The 18,856-nt window shown below is 51.5% G+C and overlaps 1 protein-coding gene across 3 annotated transcripts; it reads right to left on the reverse strand.

Moving 5' to 3' along the window:
• Nucleotides 1-1,268: 1,268 nt before the first annotated feature.
• LOC109753230 (phosphatidylinositol 4-phosphate 5-kinase 4) lies at nucleotides 1,269-17,768 on the reverse strand. 3 transcript variants are annotated; one of them, XM_073496512.1, is made up of 8 exons: nucleotides 16,439-17,768; nucleotides 14,041-14,205; nucleotides 13,771-13,936; nucleotides 13,579-13,695; nucleotides 13,170-13,363; nucleotides 12,971-13,050; nucleotides 12,816-12,900; nucleotides 1,269-1,707 (listed from the first exon to the last, which is right to left on the reverse strand). In XM_073496512.1, exons 1-8 carry the CDS (start codon nucleotides 17,572-17,574, stop codon nucleotides 1,677-1,679), a joined length of 1,974 nt encoding a protein of 657 aa, XP_073352613.1. In that variant the 5' UTR covers nucleotides 17,575-17,768; the 3' UTR covers nucleotides 1,269-1,676. The 3 variants fall into 3 exon arrangements, with proteins under 3 accessions (XP_073352613.1, XP_020167736.1, XP_073352614.1); XM_020312147.4 differs by lacking the exon at nucleotides 1,269-1,707 and adding an exon at nucleotides 1,969-2,729; XM_073496513.1 differs by lacking the exon at nucleotides 1,269-1,707 and adding an exon at nucleotides 12,318-12,732.
• Between the last annotated feature and the right edge of the window lie 1,088 nt (nucleotides 17,769-18,856).

The following is an 18,856-nucleotide window of genomic DNA, read 5'->3' on the forward strand; positions in this document are numbered from 1 at the left end:
CCCGTGGGTAGGAACCAACTAGGGGCAAAAATGCAATTGTCCCTTTTATTTTTCTCCTTTGGCAAGCATCATGTTGTGAGGAAAGATTTAGGCACATATGTCAAGTTGAATATGGGTGGCATGAGTTATTATTGTTGACATCACCCTTGAGGTGAATACATTGGGAGGCGAAACTATAAGCCCCTATCTTTCTATGTGTCCAGTTGAAACGTTTTGCTCATGTGTATGCGGTGAGTGTTAGCAATCATAGAAGACTATATGATGGCTGAGTATGTGGACTTGCCTAAAGGCTTCGATACGTGACCCTTCTTGAAAATACGATGAATTATAGTTGCAAAGTTGACTGAGAACATAGTTTGTTGGATTCTAATAGAGTTTCTGCTTTGTTCTTCGATTGTGTGATGAACTGTTACTTATTCATGAGAAGTATATGATAAAAATTCTATGATAAAAGCCTAATGTTTAATTTTATTGCTACTATAATAATAAACATGATGCTTCTATATCCGTATTTTGTTTTTATCGACACCTCTCTCTCTCTCAAAGCATGTGGACATGTTTTTCGATTTTGGTTTTCGCTTGAGGAAAAGCGAGGTCTAAGCTTGGCGGAGTTGATACGTCCATTTTGCATCATGTTTTCCTACTATTATTTAAGATGTTCTTATTCATAATAATGCTTTTTGGAGTAATTCTAATGCCTTTTTCTCATAATATGCAAGGTATACACAAGGAGGGAGAATTTCGGTAGCTGGAAATCTGGATCTGAAAAAGCTACATCAGGCTACCTATTCTGCACAACTCCAAACAAACTGAAACTTCACAGAGAATTTTTATGAAATATATGAAGAATATTGGAGCAAATAACTACCATAGGGGGCCCACCAGGTGGGCACAACCCACCTGGGCGCGCCAGGGAGCCCAGGCGCGCCCTGGTGGGTTGTGCTCACCCAGGCCCACCTCCGGTGCCCATCCTCAATTTGCGTAGTTCGTCTTCGTCCGCATCGACCACTGTGCCGACCCGACGGACTCACGCACCACCCCCTACACGGTCAGCTCGCCACTTTTTTTCTTGTCTCGAGGGTGATCGTTGCACACGGCGTGCCCTTCCGAGAGGGCGACATGGCGACAGGTCCAGGGAGAACCCAAGGCTCTGATACCAAATGACCGCCAAAATCACCTAAAACTCACAGGATTGACACAATGGCTAGATGTAGAAGAAGACTCAGGTGTTTGCGCTGTGTAAATGTTGCAACTTTATGCTTACTTTATGTCTTTTATTCAACAAAAAACAGAAAGAGCGATAGGATCGTACCATGATCTGATTCGGTCGTGCCATCCCATGACTAACGGAAAAGTAGCTGGCTACTACGTCCACTAAGCTAACTACCTGAAGATCCACTAACTACGGCATGGTCGGACACAGAAAGTTGTGGGCTCATGCGACATTTATGTTATTTGCATGGAAACATAAAATCTGGAACGTGAAATCTAAGTGGAATGTAAACTCCCTAAGTGGAACGTAAACTATACAAGGAACATAAAATCCACAATGAAACATAAAATCCACCATGGAATGTAAAGGATCTGTGCACAGGTTTACGCTAATATTCATGTTTTTGGTTTGCCCTGCTGCCATCATCACAAGATGACCTGAAAGCACACCAAATGCCGATGCCTCAGCTGCCACTGAGTGGGGCCATCTCACCACTGCACCAGTTGAGAGTTTGCAAGACATGGTCATTCTCAATACATCATCACCAGATTATATTCCACTGGGAATTCACAATATTCTCCTTATATCTCATAGTCAGAAACACCACCATCATGAATATACCTTGCTTTCCAGTGCATCCAAAGGTGGTAGTAAAGAAAATATTCAGGACCCATGCATCTTATTTAAGACGTGGGGATACCAAAACTGAGTTGATTAATCACTATGGATTTGGAATCCATATTAGCTTGATGGTGTAGCCTAAAATCAACAATAAATGAATTTTCTCTCGGTATGCCAAAGGTTTCAGACTTTCAATACAGTTAACTTTCAAGAATGGTGACATTGGTATCCTCAGGCAAAAGAGCATTTGCAACGCCTGACTGGCCTGTGCACTTGTGGTTACATGCTTCTATGTGTGATTTGAATCTGTAAGTTACATCTACTCCTGTAAATATTAGTGAGTGAACTCCGTGTGTTATGTACGTAGCTACTCATATATTACATGAAAGCTAATCCAATTCCTGGAAGGCGAAGCATCAGCAGGTTCTCCAGCAACTCGCTCATCCTGATGTTTTCTACGGAAGCTGCTGAAGGCAACCGACAAGGTACAAATTTGCACATGACATGCTATGCTGCATTATGCTCAGCTTGATCTTTGGCCCAGAAAAGTTGATCTTTGCTTTCAAAATTACATCAGCTGCTGGAGAAGGTGTCCATATGCTTTTAGCTGTCTACTCTGTCTTCTTGGAATGCTTTGTATATGAAATCTTTAAAGCGCCTGGAGTACTGTCTTGGATCTACCGCTGAAATGGATGTCGAGTCATATTGGAATGATTTGTATGCATGCTCAATCTTTTTGCCTATATCGTAGTCTTGAAGTATGTCTATTATTCCAAAATACAATATAACATCACAGTATTCCCCAGTTGGCTCTCCAATAACATCACTGTCGTTCTTTCGGACTGTCAGTTCAGCTCTTGACAGCATATTCGCCCCAAGTTTAATCTTACACCACCTGTCCAACCAAATAATATCAATTATGTTTATTGTTACAAAGACCTAAAGACCATTAAAGTACCTTCATCAGATACATCTTCCAGGGGAAAATGGCATCAGAACAATCCTAAACATAAGGTGTTATGACCGGCGTCACTTATAGCCGGAGGAGGCCCAATGGGCGCGCCTAGTTAGGGGCTTAGCCCAAGTTATCTTATTTTTATTAGCATCGAGATTATATAAACAGTTGTAAGACACCCGTTTGGAATTAAGCAATAAGACATAATCTATTGCCCGGCTCCCTGAGGAGCCGGAACCCTAACCTAGCCGCCTCCTCTCCCATCGCCGCCGCCTCTCCTCCCGCGCAAGCCGGCGCCAGCACACCGGCCGCCACGGTCACGTCCTCGCCAGCCTCCCTCCTTCCCCTACAATCTCCGGCCAAGACCCGGTAGGGCCCTAGCTCCTACCAATTTGGTATTAGGTAGCTTAGGTGCGATCATGTCTTCGCCGCCGCCCACCCCAACCCTCCCGCTGCCGACCGCCTCCACCGCCCCGCTGGCCACCACGGCCAGCGCCCCTCCACCGCCGGTGCCGGTCACCTCCGCCGCGCCGGTTCCCCGGAGGAAGTCAACGGAGCGCTCCGCGATCTCGCCACCACGGTCCAGGGGATCCGCCTCTACATGGCCGGCCCCTACGGGCCGCCGCCACCGGGCCACTGCTTCTGCCGTGGCAGCCGCCACACCATGCGGCATCCGCCGCGCTCGCCGGGCTGCTGCAGCTGCAGCTGCCGCCGCCACCTGGCTACCATGGCCGACGCAGGCCCTGGCGGCCCCCGCTGCGCCCGTCGCCCCGCTGCAGCAGCAGCCGCAGCTCCCGGCGCCACCGCCGATCAGCTCCGGGCCGGCTACGACCGCGCCGGCGGGAGTCCCGATCCACCAGGTCAGGTTCCCGCCCTTGCCGTCACCGCTACCGGCCTGGTTGACCGGGTCGTCGCCGCAACCGGTCTACACGATGGCCTCAAAACCGCCGTACGTCCACTCGCAGCCGGCGCCCACCCTGCAGTACGGCGGGTCCTCCAGCACCGCCGGTCCCTACGCTGGCCTCGACGGGCAGCCGTTCCATGGGGGGCCCCTGTGCCCACCGAAGCGGCGCCGGCCCCCTCACTGCTCCGCACCGACGCGCCGTACTCCCACGGCGGTTATACTCATACACCGCCGCATTTCGCCAAGCTCGACTTCGCCACCTACGACGGCACCGAGGACCCCCTCAACTGGCTTAATCAGTGTGACCAGTTTTTCCGATGGCAACGCACACTCGCATCAAACCGCACCTGGCTCGCCTCATATCACCTCCGGGGCGCCGCATAGACGTGGTATTACGCCCTCGAGCAGGACGAGGGCGGCATGCCCCCATGGGAGCGATTTCGCGAGCTTTGCCTCCTTTGCTTCGGGCCGCCGATGCGCGGGAGCTGGCTGGCGGAGCTAGGCTGCCTCCCCTTCACCTCCACGGTGCAGGACTTCGCCGACCGCTTCCAGGCCCTGGCGTGCCACGCACCCGGCGTGACGGCTCGTCAGCAGGCCGAGCTCTTTCGCCGGCGGTCTACCGGATCATATCCGTGTGGACGTGGAGCTTCGGGGACTCTAGGACCTCCAGACGGCGATGTACTACGCCCGCGCCTTCGAGCGTCGCGCGCAGGCCTTGTAGCAGGAGACACCGTCTCGGGGGGCCCACCAGTCAGCCAGGCCGCCCCCGACACCACCTGTGCCGGGCCATGTATGCCCGAGACTCTACTTGGAGAGGGCTGACTATGTCGAGGAGGACACAGCCGCCGACGGGCTCGGCGACTTGCCCACCCCAGTTATTGTGGAGGTCGCACCGGCAGCCGCTTCGGCGACGACACTGGTGGTCTCCCTCCATGCACTCGCGGGCATCCGAGACGAGCGGACTATGCTCTTGCCGGTGATGATCCACGGTGAGCGCCTGGTGGCCCTCCTGGATACGGGTTCCACGCATAACTTCCTGCCCGAGGCGACCATGCCGCTTAGCGCTACAGCCGACGGGCGGGGAGCAACTCCGGGTCACCGTGGCTAACGGCGACCGACTCCGCTGCCACGGGCTGGCGCGGAACGTGCCCATCACCATCGGCGACGAGCACTTCACCATCACGTGCGCCGGCATCGATGTAACACTCCGGATGTAACTTTCCATATTTGTAACTCCAACTCTTGCCATTTTCGGCTATGTGTTATGATATTCCCTTCGTGGTCGGGTTTTTGTCTTTCGTTTTGCATTTTGTTCATGTCATGCATCTCATATCACGTCATCATGTGCATCTCATTTGCATACGTGTTCGTCTCATGCGTCCGAGCATTTTCCCCGTTGTCCGTTTTGCAATCCGACACTCCCACTTGCACCGGCGCACCCCTCTTGTCTCTTTTCGTGAGCGGGGTTAAACGTTCTCGGAATGGACCGAGGTTTGCCAAGTGGCCTTGGTACACCACCGGTAGACCACCTGTCAAGTTTCGTTCCATTTGAAGGTCATTTGATGCTCCAACGGTTAACCGGGTAACCGCAAAGGCCTTTTGTGTGTTGCAGCCAAACACCCCTCCAAACAGCCCAATAACCCATCTAAGCCCCCTCCATGCTCTCGGTCGTTCGATCACGATCATGTGGGCGAAAACCGCACTCCATTTGGAGTCTCCTAGCTCCCTCTAGCTATAAATATGTGAGCCTCCCCGAAATCCCGCAGTCCAAAAAACCCTAGCCCCGCTCCCTCCGCGCGCCGGACACGTCCGGTCCGCGCCGGACAAACCCCGCCCTTCGCCGCCTCGTCGCCGGTGTCGCCGCCGCCCGTTCGTCGTACGCGCCGCCGTCCTCCGGTCGCCGTCCCCGCCGCCGACCTCGCCGCCCAGCTCCTCCGGCCGGATCCGCCTCTCCTTCCTCCTCTCCATCTCCGGCAAGATCCAGCCCCGCCTCGGCATCCGTGCCAAAGTCCCCGGATTTGTAATATTATGTGGCTCTGTTCATCGCATCATATCTCCTTGCATACTGCTCCGTTTCATGCGCATGATATATCGAAATATTCATCACGAGATGCTCTTCATTTTGTTCCATTGTGCCATGCTCGTTTGAGTCCATCTTGAGGCCCAAATCTCTGATGCAAGAGTGCTATATGATGTTTACTGCTGTTACTTATCAGAACTTGATGTTTTGTTATTTTTGTTGCATTTGACGTGTGCATCTTATGAGCATGAGCCCTACATGTATTTTGATCTATGCCATGCCATCTTTACAGGGGTGTATGCCATGTATTTTTGTGATCTATGTGGTGACTAGCACAAGCATGCAAACTAGGCTTCGTGATGTTTATGTTTTCAAGGACTTAGGATTTTGCTAAGTCCTTTACCTGCTGTTATTTTGATGCCATGTATCCATGCGGCTACAGTGAGATCCATGCTTCTTTTGAGTATGTTCAGTAAGGATGTTTTGAACATATGGTTATGCTCTATCCATCCATGCCCCTGTTTGCAATTATGGAGTGCCCTAACATGTCTCAATCTTGCTCTACTTTTGCTATAAAATGTTCCTGGCAAAATGTTAACATGATATTCAATTTTGCCAAGGTTGTTGTAGTTGATCCATACATGCTATGAACTTGCTCTTGCCATGGTTAGCTTCATGAACATGCCATCTTGCTGTAGGTATGCTTGTTTTGTTATGCATTGCTTTGTGATGAGTGAATTGAGCTCACAAAGATGCCTTCATAATTCTGTTAATACCATGCTCTGTTTTCTGCTAAGTCTGAAACCTGTTAACGAAACTTGTTATGTTTACATGAGTGCCATCTTATCTTCTGTGCCTTTTTGGCTCAAGGTCAGTAAAGGACTTTTGTTCTATGCATTTAGTAGATTCATGCCATGCCTTGTTTTGCTATGATAAGTTCCTGTAGCATGTGTTTTGCTTGTTCTGAACATTGCTACCTGATGCTGTTTCAGTCATGTTCAGTATTTTCACTAAGTCTGTCAAGCTGATATCTTTTGCACTTTTGCCATGCTTGTTTGGAGCCAGTTATTGTGTGATCTAGCCGTAGCTCAGTGTTCATCTTTTGTCAAGCATCTCTTGTAGATCACTGTCATATGCTCTGTTGCTATGTTGGGGTGCTGTAGCATAGTTACTTGATGTATTCTAAGTGCTATCATGTTAATCGCAGAATTGTGTCATCCTTGTTTTGCTTGCCATTTGCAAACCGTGCATCCGTTTCCGGTGATCTTTATAACGATTTCGACCGAAATCATCTCATCTTTCCAGTGGCATACTTGGTTTGCCAAGTTGATGCCTTGATCATCTTTTTCCTCCCGAAGCACGCTTATGCATCGCATATCACATCTCGCATATCATGCATGTATTGCATCATGTTGCTTGTGCATTTCCTGTGATTAATTGTGGTTCCATTGCTTGTGTTCTTGCTGTGGGTAGAGCCGGGAGACGAGTACGCTTACGAGGAGCCTGTTGAGAACGCTTACGAGGATCAAGCTTTCGACAACTCTGAGAACCTTGCAGGCAAGATGACCATACCCTCGAAATCACTTCTATCTTTGCTTTGCTAGTTGTTCGCTCTATTGCTATGCTGCGCTACCTACCACTTGCTATATCATGCCTCCCATATTGCCATGTCAAGCCCCTAACCATCCTTTCCTAGCAAACCATTGTTTGGCTAAGTTACCGCTTTTGCTCAGCCCTTCTTATAGCGTTGCTAGTTGCAGGTGAAGTTGAAGTTGGTTCTATGTTGGAACATGAATATTTTGGCATATCACAATATCTCTTATTAAATTAATGCATCTATATATTTGGTAAAGGGTGGAAGGCTCGGCCTTATGCCTGGTGTTTTGTTCCACTCTTGCCGCCCTAGTTTCCGTCATACCGGTGTTATGTTCCTTGATTTTGCGTTCCTTACGCGATTGGGTGATTTATGGGACCCCCTTGACAGTTCGCCTTGAATAAAACTCCTTCAGCAAGGCCCAACCTTGGTTTTACATTTGCCTACCTAAGCCTTTTTCCCTTGGATTTTCGCGAGCCCGAGGGTAATCTTATTTAACCCCCCGGGCCAGTGCTCCTCTGAGTGCTGGTCCAAACTAGAGCCTCTTGCAGCGCCACCTTGGGAAAACTCGAGGGCTGGTTTTAGTTGTACGTAGTGTTCATCCGGTGTGCCCTGAGAACGAGATATGTCCAGCTCCTATCGGAATTTGTCGGCACATCGGGCAGCTTTGCTGGTCTTGTTTTACCATTGTCGAAATGTCTTGTAAACCGGGATTCCGAGACTGATCGGGTCTTCCCGGAAGAAGGTTTATCCGTCGTTGACCGTGAGAGCTTATAATGGGCTAAGTTGGGACACCCCTGCAGGGTATTATCTTTCGAAAGCCGTGCCCGCGGTTATGAGGCAGATGGCAATTTGTTAATGTCCGGTTGTAGAGAACTTGTCACTTGACTTAATTAAAATACATCAACCGTGTGTGTAGCCGTGATGGTCTCTTTTCGGCGGAGTCCGGGAAGTGAACACGGTCTGGGTTATGAATGAACGTAAGTAGTTTCAGGATCACTTCTTGATCATTTCTAGCTTCGCGACCGTTGTGTTGCTTCTCTTCTCGCTCTCTTTTGCGTATGTTAGCCACCATATGCTTAGTGCTTGCTGCAGCTCCACCTCATTGCCCCATCTTTTTCTATAAGCTTAAATAGTCTTGATCTCGCGGGTGTGAGATTGCTGAGTCCTCGTGACTCACAGATTCTACCAAAACAGTTGCAAGTGCCGACGATACCAGTACAGATGACGCAACCGAGCTCAAGTGGGAGTTCAACGAGGAACGTGGTCGTTACTATGTTTCGTTTCCTGATGATCAGTAGTGGAGCCCAGTTGGGACGATCGGGGATCTAGCATTTGGGGTTATCTTATTTTCATTTGGATTTGACCGTAATCGGTCTATGTGTGGATTTTGGATGATGTATGAATTAATTTATGTATTGTGTGAAGTGGCGATTGTAAGCCAACTCTCGTTATCCCATTCTTGTTCATTACATGGGATTGTGTGAAGATGACCCTTCTTGCGACAATACCTACAATGTGGTTATGCCTCTAAGTCGTGCCTCGACACGTGGGAGATATAGCCGCATCATGGGCGTTACAATCGACTTAGGCTACTTCGACTTCATCCTCGACGTCGACTTCTTGAGGACCCTCGGTCCCATCCTCTGGGACTTCGACGCCCTGACGATGAACTTCTGGCGCCAGGGGCACCGCGTCCTATGGGAGGGCGTGGGTGGCGCCTCACCGGCAGCGCCGCAGCTGCAGCTGGCCGCGACTGCTGCAGGGCCCGAGCACCCTCTGTTGGATCATCTTCTACAGCAGCACCGCGACCTCTTCGACGAGCCTCAGGGCCTGCCGCCAGCCCGGGTGTATGACCACCGCATTCATCTCCTGCCGGGCACGGCACCGGTGGCGGTGCACCCCTACCGCTACCCCCAGCTACAGAAGGACGAGTTGGAGCGGCAGTGCACGCTCATGCTCGCCTTGGGCATCATCCGGATCTCTACTTCACCGTTTTCAGCGCCAGTCCTCCTCGTCCGTAAGTTGGACGGCACGTGGCGCTTCTGCATCGACTACCGTGCCCTTAACGCCAGACGCTCAAGGACAAATTTCCTATTCCGGTCGTCGATGAGCTCGTGGACGAGCTACATGGGGCGCGCTTCTTCACCAAGCTCGACCTCCGTTCGGGCTACCACCAGGTGCGGATGCACCCGGACGATGTCGTGAAGACGGCGTTTCAGACTCATCACGGCCACTTCAAGTTCTTGGTGATGCCTTTTGGCCTCTCCAACGCCCCGGCGACCTTTCAGGCCTTGATGAACGACGTCCTCTGCCCCTACTTGCGTCGGTTTGTGCTTGTTTTCTTTGATGACATTCTTATCTACAGCACCTCGTGGGCGGAGCACCTTCAGCACGTCGCCATCATCTTCAACGAGCTTCGAGCGCACCATCTTCATCTTAAGCACTCGAAGTGCTCGTTCGGCACGCCTTCAGTCGCCTACCTCGGCCACGTCATCTCGGCCACGGGTGTTGCTATGGACGCCGACAAGGTGGCGGCTGTCGCGGCCTAGCCGCACTCACCGCGGGCTCTCCGCAGCTTCCTGGGCCTCGCAAGGTACTACCGAAAATTTATCCGGGAGTTCGGCCTCATCGCGTCCCCGCTCACGCGCCTGTTGCGACACGACGTCTTCGCCTGGGATGCGGAGGCCACTGAGGCGTTCGAGGCCTCAAGAGGGCCCTCACGACGGGTCCCGTCCTCCAGATGCCCGACTTTGACCGTCCGTTCATGGTGGACTGCGACGCCTCCGGTGTGGGGTTCGGCGCCGTCCTCCATCAGGGCGACGGGCCGCTTGCGTTCTTCAGCAGGCCCTTTGCCGTGCACCATCATAAGCTCGCGGCCTATGAGCGGGAGCTCATTGGCTTGGTGCAGGCCGTGCGCCACTGGCGGCCATATCTTTGAGGGCGGCCGTTTCGTATCCGCACGGATCACTACAGCCTCAAGTTCTTATTGGACCAGAGGCTCTCTAACGTGCCGCAGCACCAGTGGATTAGCAAGCTCTTTGGCTTCAACTTCACCGTCGAGTATCGTCCGGGCCGTCTGAACACCGTGGCCGATGCCCTGTCCCGCCGCGACGCCGACCATGACGCGGACGCCGGCGACGCCGACGGGGAGGCCCTCTGCATCCGCTCGGGGCCCTCCTTTGCCCTCATCGACGACATTCGCCGGGCCACCGCGGACGCGCCGGACGCTCAGCTCCTTTGGCAGCTTTCTCGATGTCGGCGACTTGGAGGAGCCGTGGCGTTTGGCGGATGGCTTCTTCCTGCATGGGCGCCGCCTCTTCGTGCCGGATCACGGCGACCTCCGTCACCAGGTTCTGCTGCTGGCACACTCGGCCGGCCACGAGGGTGTGCAGAAGACCCTCCACCGTCTCCACGCCGATTTCTACCTCCCCGGCAATCGGGCCCTGGTCCGCGACTGGGTGAGGTCTTGTCTTACGTGCCAGCGTAACAAGACGGAGACGCTGCGCCCGGCTGGTCTGCTACAGCCCTTGGAGGTGCCCTCTCAGGTCTGGGCGGATATCTCTATGGACTTCATCGAGGGCCTCCCCAAGGTGGGCGGCAAGTCCGTCATCCTCACGGTGGTCGACCGCTTCTCCAAGTACGCCCACTTCATCGCGCTCGGCCATCCCTACACCGCCACCTCCATGGCATGTGCCTTCTTTGACGGCATCGTCCGCCTACACGGGTTTCCCTCTTCGATCGTCAGCGACCAGGACCCGGTGTTCACGGGGCATGTCTAGCGCGATCTCTTCTGGATGGCGGGCGTGAAGCTCCGCCTAAGCATGGCCTTCCATCCTCAGACGGACGGCCAATCCGAGGTGGTCAACAAGGTGATTGCCATGTATTTGCGTTGTGTTACAGGTGATCGTCCTCGTGCTTGGGTGGATTGGCTCGCATGGGCGGAGTACTGCTACAACACCTCTTATCACTCCGCGCTGCGCGCCACGCCGTTCGAGGTGGTCTATGGCCGACCGCCCCCGCCCATCCTGCCGGTTGACCCGGAGACAGCTAGGACGGAGGCGGCGGGCGACCTTCTTCACAGCCGGGACGAGATGCTTGCGGAGGTGCGGCAACGCCTCATTCAGGCCCAGCAGCTGGCCAAGCACTACTACGACGGCCACCACCGCGAGGCGGAGTTCGCGGTGGACAACTGGGTGTGGCTACGCCTTCTTCACCGCTCTACGCAGTCCCTTGACCCGCGTGCAAAGCGCAAGCTGGGTCCTCGCTACGCCGGGCCATTTTCCGTGCTGGAGCGCATCGGCAAGGTGGCCTACCGCCTTCAGCTTCCGGCCGGTGCTCGCATCCACGACGTCTTCCATGTGGGGCTGCTGAAGCCCTTCCGTGGGGAGCCGCCACCGGCCACGCCGGCGCTTCCTCCGACCTCCGACGGCCACCTCCTTCCCGGACCAGCGAAGGTGTTGCATTGCAGGTCCAGCTGCGTCGCGGGGTGTGGTACTTGTTGATCCAGTGGGAAGGCCTTTCGGAGGAGGACACCACTTGGGAGCAGCATGATGAGTTCCGCCACCACTATCCAGACTTCTAGCTCGAGGACGAGCTGTTTGCGCAGGCGGAGAGAGATGTTATGACCGGTGTCACTTATAGCCAGAGGAGGCCCAATGGGCGCGTCTACTTAGATGCTTAGCCCAAGTTATCTTATTTTTATTAGCATCGAGATTATATAAACCGTTGTAAGACACCCGTTTGGAATTAAGCAATAAGACATAATCTATTGCCCGGCTCCTTGAGGAGAGTCGGAACCCTAACCTAGCCGCCTCCTCTCCCATCGCCGCCGCCTCTCCTCCCGCGCGAGATGGCGCCAGCACGCCGGCCGCCGCGGTCACGTCCTCGCCCACCTCCCTTCTTCCCCTACAATCTCCGGCCAAGACCCAGTAGGGCCCTAGCTCCTACCATAAGGTGATAGCCTAAACTGATCTTTCATTAGATTTGACAAAATGTTTAGTACCATTAGTACTCAAAAGTGTGAACTAAGCATGTGAATCCACGGTAAATCTGGTGAATATGAAAACATGTACAAGATAGGAAGGTTCTAAACAGAAAATGTTTAATACTAGGTAACAATGGGGACCATATGACTGGATTGACACACTGGAGAATTTACACCACCAGAAACTATATGTCGTATACGCATTAACCTTAGAAATATCATTACCAAGAAATGACACAATAGGAAATATTACTAAATGAACCTAAAATACTTTCTAGTCAGAAGAATGAACATCCTGGCTATAGAAATTAATGTCAATTTTGTCGTTTAAAATAGATGGGTACCTAAAACCTTTCCATGTCAAAATTTGTACTGCAATGAAGCTGAAACATGAATCATCTCAATGATGAGCTGGCTCAAGAACTACGTACTTACCAGCTACATGATTTAGAAAGAGGCAAATTAATTATAACTAGGACTGTAGTATTAGGCAAGAGAACATAATTTAGTGTCTTATTTACCTGTTTGGATCAGAAAGAAAGTGATTCCTGTCCCATCTTGAAACGCGGGGTGTGGCAGGTTTGTCACCATCGATGTCAATGGCACCTTTAACCAAAGTAAAAATCAAGTCAGCATTTTGTATTTTTACAAAGTGCCTTAAGTATCTCTCTCTTACCTCTAAAATGTACGCCCACCAAGAGACTGTAATCCATAATCTTCTCCTGCTCCAGAAACTCACAGTCTTTGTCCACTTGCCTGCTTCAAAGTATGTAAGAACTAGATTAGTACATAGGGTTCAGATATCATTGGTTAGCATTTGGTGCCTAGGTCATTCACAAAACACAATACGAAAATTAGACATAAGATGTTCGCACCTTCGGAACTCTTCAAACCATTGTTTTTGCAACCGAAAGATAAAATTAAGATCAAGATCTTTCAGAGTTGTATACTCATCAATCTCTGCCTGTGGCTTGTCAGTTGTCCGGCCAAGAGATGATCCTTTCAGATCAAACCGCCTATGAATAGTGTGATCGGAGCAGAACAGGTTCCCCATTATGACAAAACGAACCTGGGTGGTAGTACAGCATCAAGCAGACCGTCAGGATTGATATTATACTAGTACTTGACAACAGCAGATTCATAAATTGGAGTAATTACAGCGTGAGGACAGAATGAAAACCCTTATATACGTGCTATTTTGGCATTTCACTCTTTCTTCTAATACAAATGGTGCACATTTTGTGTGTGTTTGCGCAAAAAAGAAACAAGTATATACTTTCTAACCTTCTTCTGGTTTGCTCCAGCCAACTTCACACAGTGTAGACCAAAAAACTTTGCCACTAGGGTATTCTCAAATGCACGGACATGATTGTAATAAGCATGAAGCATCTTCAGAAGCATCTGTAAGGTAGCAAATAATCCATAAGTTCAGAACAAAATTTAACATTCAGGCGAAGACAGAAAAGGAGGACAAACCTTTACTTCAGATTTCTTCATTGTCTTTATCATGTATCGATCGTCGTTTGTCAAGTAAAAGAAGCTTCCACTCTTACCAGGGGATGAGAGCTCACGTAGAGCATCATCTCCACACAGAGATAGCATATAGTCAGCTGGATCGACCTTGAACAGCTTGCGCAATGTCCTGTGAATTAGTTCAGAACAAATATGTGTGCATATGTTGATGAGTACAATACCATAATATGGTCATAAGATAGGAAAATCTTTATCTTGGGAGTGATGACCAACCGGAACACCTTTGGGCAGTAATCTTTCCATTTGAAATCACTAGAATTGTGTGGAGGGGTATATTTCGAGCCTTCTGGGGGGAATTTTGTCCATACTTTTTCCTTTGGGTCAAATGCTGATGATTTCAGATCTAGTATAACCTGACCTTGCCTTCCTACTGCATGCCTATGCCCAAGATAGCATATTCAGATATTAAGAAATTGTAACGTATAAGTTCACAAAGACATTCATCAATCGTATGAAAATAAATTCTCTCTCCAGAAAAAGAACTTCGAATTTATCATGTATATGTAAGTTTTGTAGTAGAACCCCCCCCCCCCCCCCCCCTACAACAAAACTTACATATACAAGACTTGAAAATAAAAAATAAATCCTGATTTCTAAAAGTAAATTGGGTAATGTACGAAAATATACATGCTACTGCGTGTGACCTAACAGCCCCTGGGGTAACAACAAGTACCATTTTCTGATCTATTCAATACTCGCCAGTTAAAAGGAGACATTTTCAAATGTGCATGGTCCATTTTTTTGTGGACACCAAGTTTGTAATAGTTCATTGGTAATCCTTATAAGCATCTTGTTTCGTTGAAGAACTAAACAAAATTAAGTTTTATATCTTCAAAAAGTGCAAGCCTTCTTGGGTTTATGAAATGTAATTTTGTTTATGAATTTTTGTTATTGATATCTGTTCGATATGTTGTGCTTCCAATGTATGTATCAACAACAACAAACAACAACAACAACAAAGCCTTTAGTTCCAAACAAGTTGGGGTAGGCTAGAGGTGAAACCCATAAGATCTCGCAACCAACTCATGGCTCTGGCACATGGATAGCAAGCTTCCACGCACCCCTGTCCATAGCTAGCTCTTTGGTGATACTCCAATCCTTCAGGTCTCTCTTAACGGACTCCTCCCATGTCAAATTCGGTCTACCCCGCCCTCTCTTGACATTCTCCGCACGCTTTAGCCGTCCGCTATGCACTGGAGCTTCTGGAGGCCTGCGCTGAATATGCCCAAACCATCTCAGACGATGTTGGACAAGCTTCTCTTCAATTGGTGCTACCCCAACTCTATCTCGTATATCATCATTCCGGACTCGATCCTTCCTCGTGTGGCCACACATCCATCTCAACATACGCATCTCCGCCACACCTAACTGTTGAACATGTCGCCTTTTAGTCGGCAAACACTCAGCGCCATACAACATTGCGGGTCGAACCGCCGTCCTGTAGAACTTGCCTTTTAGCTTTTGTGGCACTCTCTTGTCACAGAGAATGCCAGAAGCTTGGCGCCACTTCATCCATCCGGCTTTGATTCGATGGTTCACATCTTCATCAATACCCCCATCCTCCTGCAGCATTGACCCCAAATACCGAAAGGTGTCCTTCTGAGGTACCACCTGGCCATCAAGGCTAACCTCCTCCTCCTCACACCTAGTAGTACTGAAACCGCACATCATGTACTCGGTTTTAGTCCTACTAAGCCTAAACCCTTTCGATTCCAAGGTTTGTCTCCATAACTCTAACTTCCTATTTATCCCCGTCCGACTATCGTCAACTAGCACCACATCATCCGCAAAGAGCATACACCATGGGATATCTCCTTGTATATCCCTTGTGACCTCATCCATCACCAATGCAAAAAGATAAGGGCTCAAAGCTGACCCCTGATGCAGTCCTATCTTAATCGGGAAGTCATCAGTGTCGACATCAACTTGTTCGAACACTTGTCACAACATTATCGTACATGTCCTTGATGAGGGTAATGTACTTTGCTGGGACTTTGTGTTTCTCCAAGGCCCACCACATGACATTCCGCGGTATCTTATCATAGGCCTTCTCCAAGTCAATGAACACCATATGCAAGTCCTTCTTTTGCTCCCTATATCTCTCCATAAGTTGTTGTACCAAGAAAATGGCTTCCATGGTCGACCTCCCAGGCATGAAACCAAACTGATTTTTGGTCACGCTTGTCATTTTTCTTAAGCGGTGCTCAATGACTCTCTCCCATAGCTTCATTGTATGGCTCATCAGCTTAATTCCACGGTAATTAGTACAACTCTGAACATCCCACTTGTTCTTGAAGATTGGTACTAATATACTCCGTCTCCAATGTATGTATGCCAAAGAAAAAAATAGGCTTACATTACTTGCTAAGAACATTATAATGTGCATGTATGTGCTTCAGTTCTCTCCAATAGAATGGAACATTGTTGGTGTTCATGTTTAGCAACAACATGATAAATAGTTAAACGAGCAATCTCAATGCAGATCCTCTGACAATCATGTCTAATTGAAATTTCAAATCTCTCTCTCAAAAAAAAACCACCTCCACCAGTTTCTGAAATTGACAGGAAGATCAAGAATTCAAGGTGTACTAATCAGGGGAAAGAAATGCACCTGATGCCCAACTGCAGGTTGAGCATGAGCTCGTAGTTCTTGTGCCCCTTGGCAATGGTCTCCCCCTGCCGCTTCGACACCCGCAGCGGTGCACCCTTGGCTACTTGTGGCGCTGGCGCCGGCGAAGGGAGCGGCAGGAGCCCCCTACCCTCCCTCGTACTGTTACGACGCTTCCAGTCGTCAGCAAGCTCGCACTTGACGTCTCCATCGGAACCCCAATTACTCCCACCCGAAAGATTGCTCCGGCCCGACGACGAGCTCACGCGCCCCCTGACCGACCGCGCCAGCCATTTTAGAGACCTCAGTGACGGTAGCGCCGACTGGCTTTCCGTACCAGAGCGCACACACTCCGGCAGCTCCCTCGTGAACACCTCCCTCGGGTCGCGCGTCCTCGTCTCGCCTGCCGCCCCCGGGGATGGGTAGTACACGCCCTTCTGGTGCAGGGCGCCGCCGGGGGCCTCCCGGCCCCAGAACCCGACGTACAGGCTGCCGTCCGACCACCGGAACGTGCCCTGTCCGCGCGGGCGGCCGCCCTCCCAGCCGCCATCGTAGCGGTTGCCGTTCGCCCAGACCAGGGCGCCGCGGCCGTGGATGAGCCCCGCACGCCAGCCGCCGGCGTACTCGGTGCCATCGCGCCAGGTGTAGCGGCCACACCCGTCCGGAAGCCCCGCCCGCCACTCGCCGTCGTAGCAGTCGCCGTTGGCGTATCGCTTCTCGCCGGCGCCGTGCTCGAGGTTCTTGGCCCACGCGCCGCGGTAGCTGTCCCCCGCGGCGCCCACGTAGGTTCCCGCGCCGTGCATGAACCCGTCCAAGAACTCGCCCTCGTAGGTGGCTCCCGACGGCCAAGAGAACCTCCCGCGTCCGGTGGCCTTGCCGCGGCGCCACTCGCCCTCGTACATGCAGCCATCCGCCCACAGGTACTTGCCGTCGCCGTGTGGCACGCCCCCGCGCCACTGGCCCAGGTAGAGATCTCCGTTGGAGAGCGCCCGCTCCGAGCGCTGCTGGTCCTGCGGCTCGCTAGTGTCGGAGCTGCTGCACGAGGGCGCCGCGTCGGGGTCTTCGCCGGGGGGCGGCATCGGTGACACGCGGCACGCGCACGGTCGTCTCCCGCGCCCTGGCCGGGCGCGCTCGTGCATTGGTCGTCTCGCTGCGCAGGTTCAAGGGCTCCCGGCTGCGGCGTGGATCGTGCAAGGATCTAGCAGCGCCGGCGGCCGCGCGCGCGCGCGCGCCGCGGCGGCATTGCCGAAGGAGTCGGTGGGAGGAGAGAGAAGGTGGCCGGAGAGAAATTTTTGGACCGTCCAAAGCGGAATGGGGGCGAGAGGGAGTGGAGGAGGAGAGGGACGTCAGGTGGGACGTGCAAAGAGGTGCTGTCCTGTTCTCGATTTATTTTTTAAATATTTTTTGAGATTGTAATTGCTCTTATAATATGGGAAGGAGGGAGTAGAAACCCGTGGTTTTTTTAAAGATGTAATCTCTCCGTTTCAAAATAGATGAGGTCATCTATTTTGGAACGGAGGGAGTACATTCGCAGGCGCACTACTAGTATTCATTTGTGGCTGGGCAACTCGCTCCCCAGGTGTCATGCGTTTTCTGCCCTTCGATCTTGATCAGTCTGATCATTAACTTCGTGTGTGTCGTTGGATGTTCGTTGGTAGTTACAGTGCTTTGTGTTTGACCGCGTGGTAGTTTTGCATGGCCCAATGTCCGATGGCTCTTGGAGCGTCTGTCATGGCTGGGTCAGCCCTTTCAAGGTGCGAGTGCGTCCACTCCTGCGCGTCGCGTGGTTTGCGGAAGCATAGGGCAAGTCGTGGCCTCGAAAGTCCCTCGCCCGCATGTCACACCCGTCCCTCCCTCCTCGATTTCTCTTCCTCCTCAGTAAAGCGTCAAACCCTAGCCGCCAACCCTTCTCGTCTAGAGCCTGCGCCCCCTCAGCCTCCTCTCATCCCTCTCCCTCCACTCCTCTCTGACTCCGCCGCCTTCCCTCTCCCCGCTCGTCGCCTCCATCGTCCCCTCGACGACTCTCTCGCAGGAGGCAGGGACGTGCGAAGGATAAGCATCCTCGGCAGCATCGGCTAGAGCCATGAGCTCGTAGAGGTGGCAGAAGCACGAACATCAGCGGTCCGACCTTCGTTGCCTCCATCCCTGGCTCAACTTCATTGCGCATCGGCTAGTTGGAGGCCGACTAGAGCCTGCCCTCTCTGTTCGTTGTTCTAGTTCCGGTCTAATCAGCGAGGTTAGATTTACAGGTACTGAGGTACATCTCTCTCTCTCTCTCTCGGGGTGGAATGATATGATGGTGGTTCGTAGGGTAGGAGGTGGGAGCGATGATGTTGGCGGCCAGATCTGGAGGCTTAGCTAATGCAGCCGATGGAGTGCTCCACCATGGCTTGCAGCTCGAGGAAACTTGCCCAGAGCCAT

Source organism: Aegilops tauschii, chromosome 4 (genome assembly GCF_002575655.3).
Source record: "Aegilops tauschii subsp. strangulata cultivar AL8/78 chromosome 4, Aet v6.0, whole genome shotgun sequence".
NCBI classification, from domain to species: Eukaryota; Viridiplantae; Streptophyta; class Magnoliopsida; order Poales; family Poaceae; genus Aegilops; species Aegilops tauschii.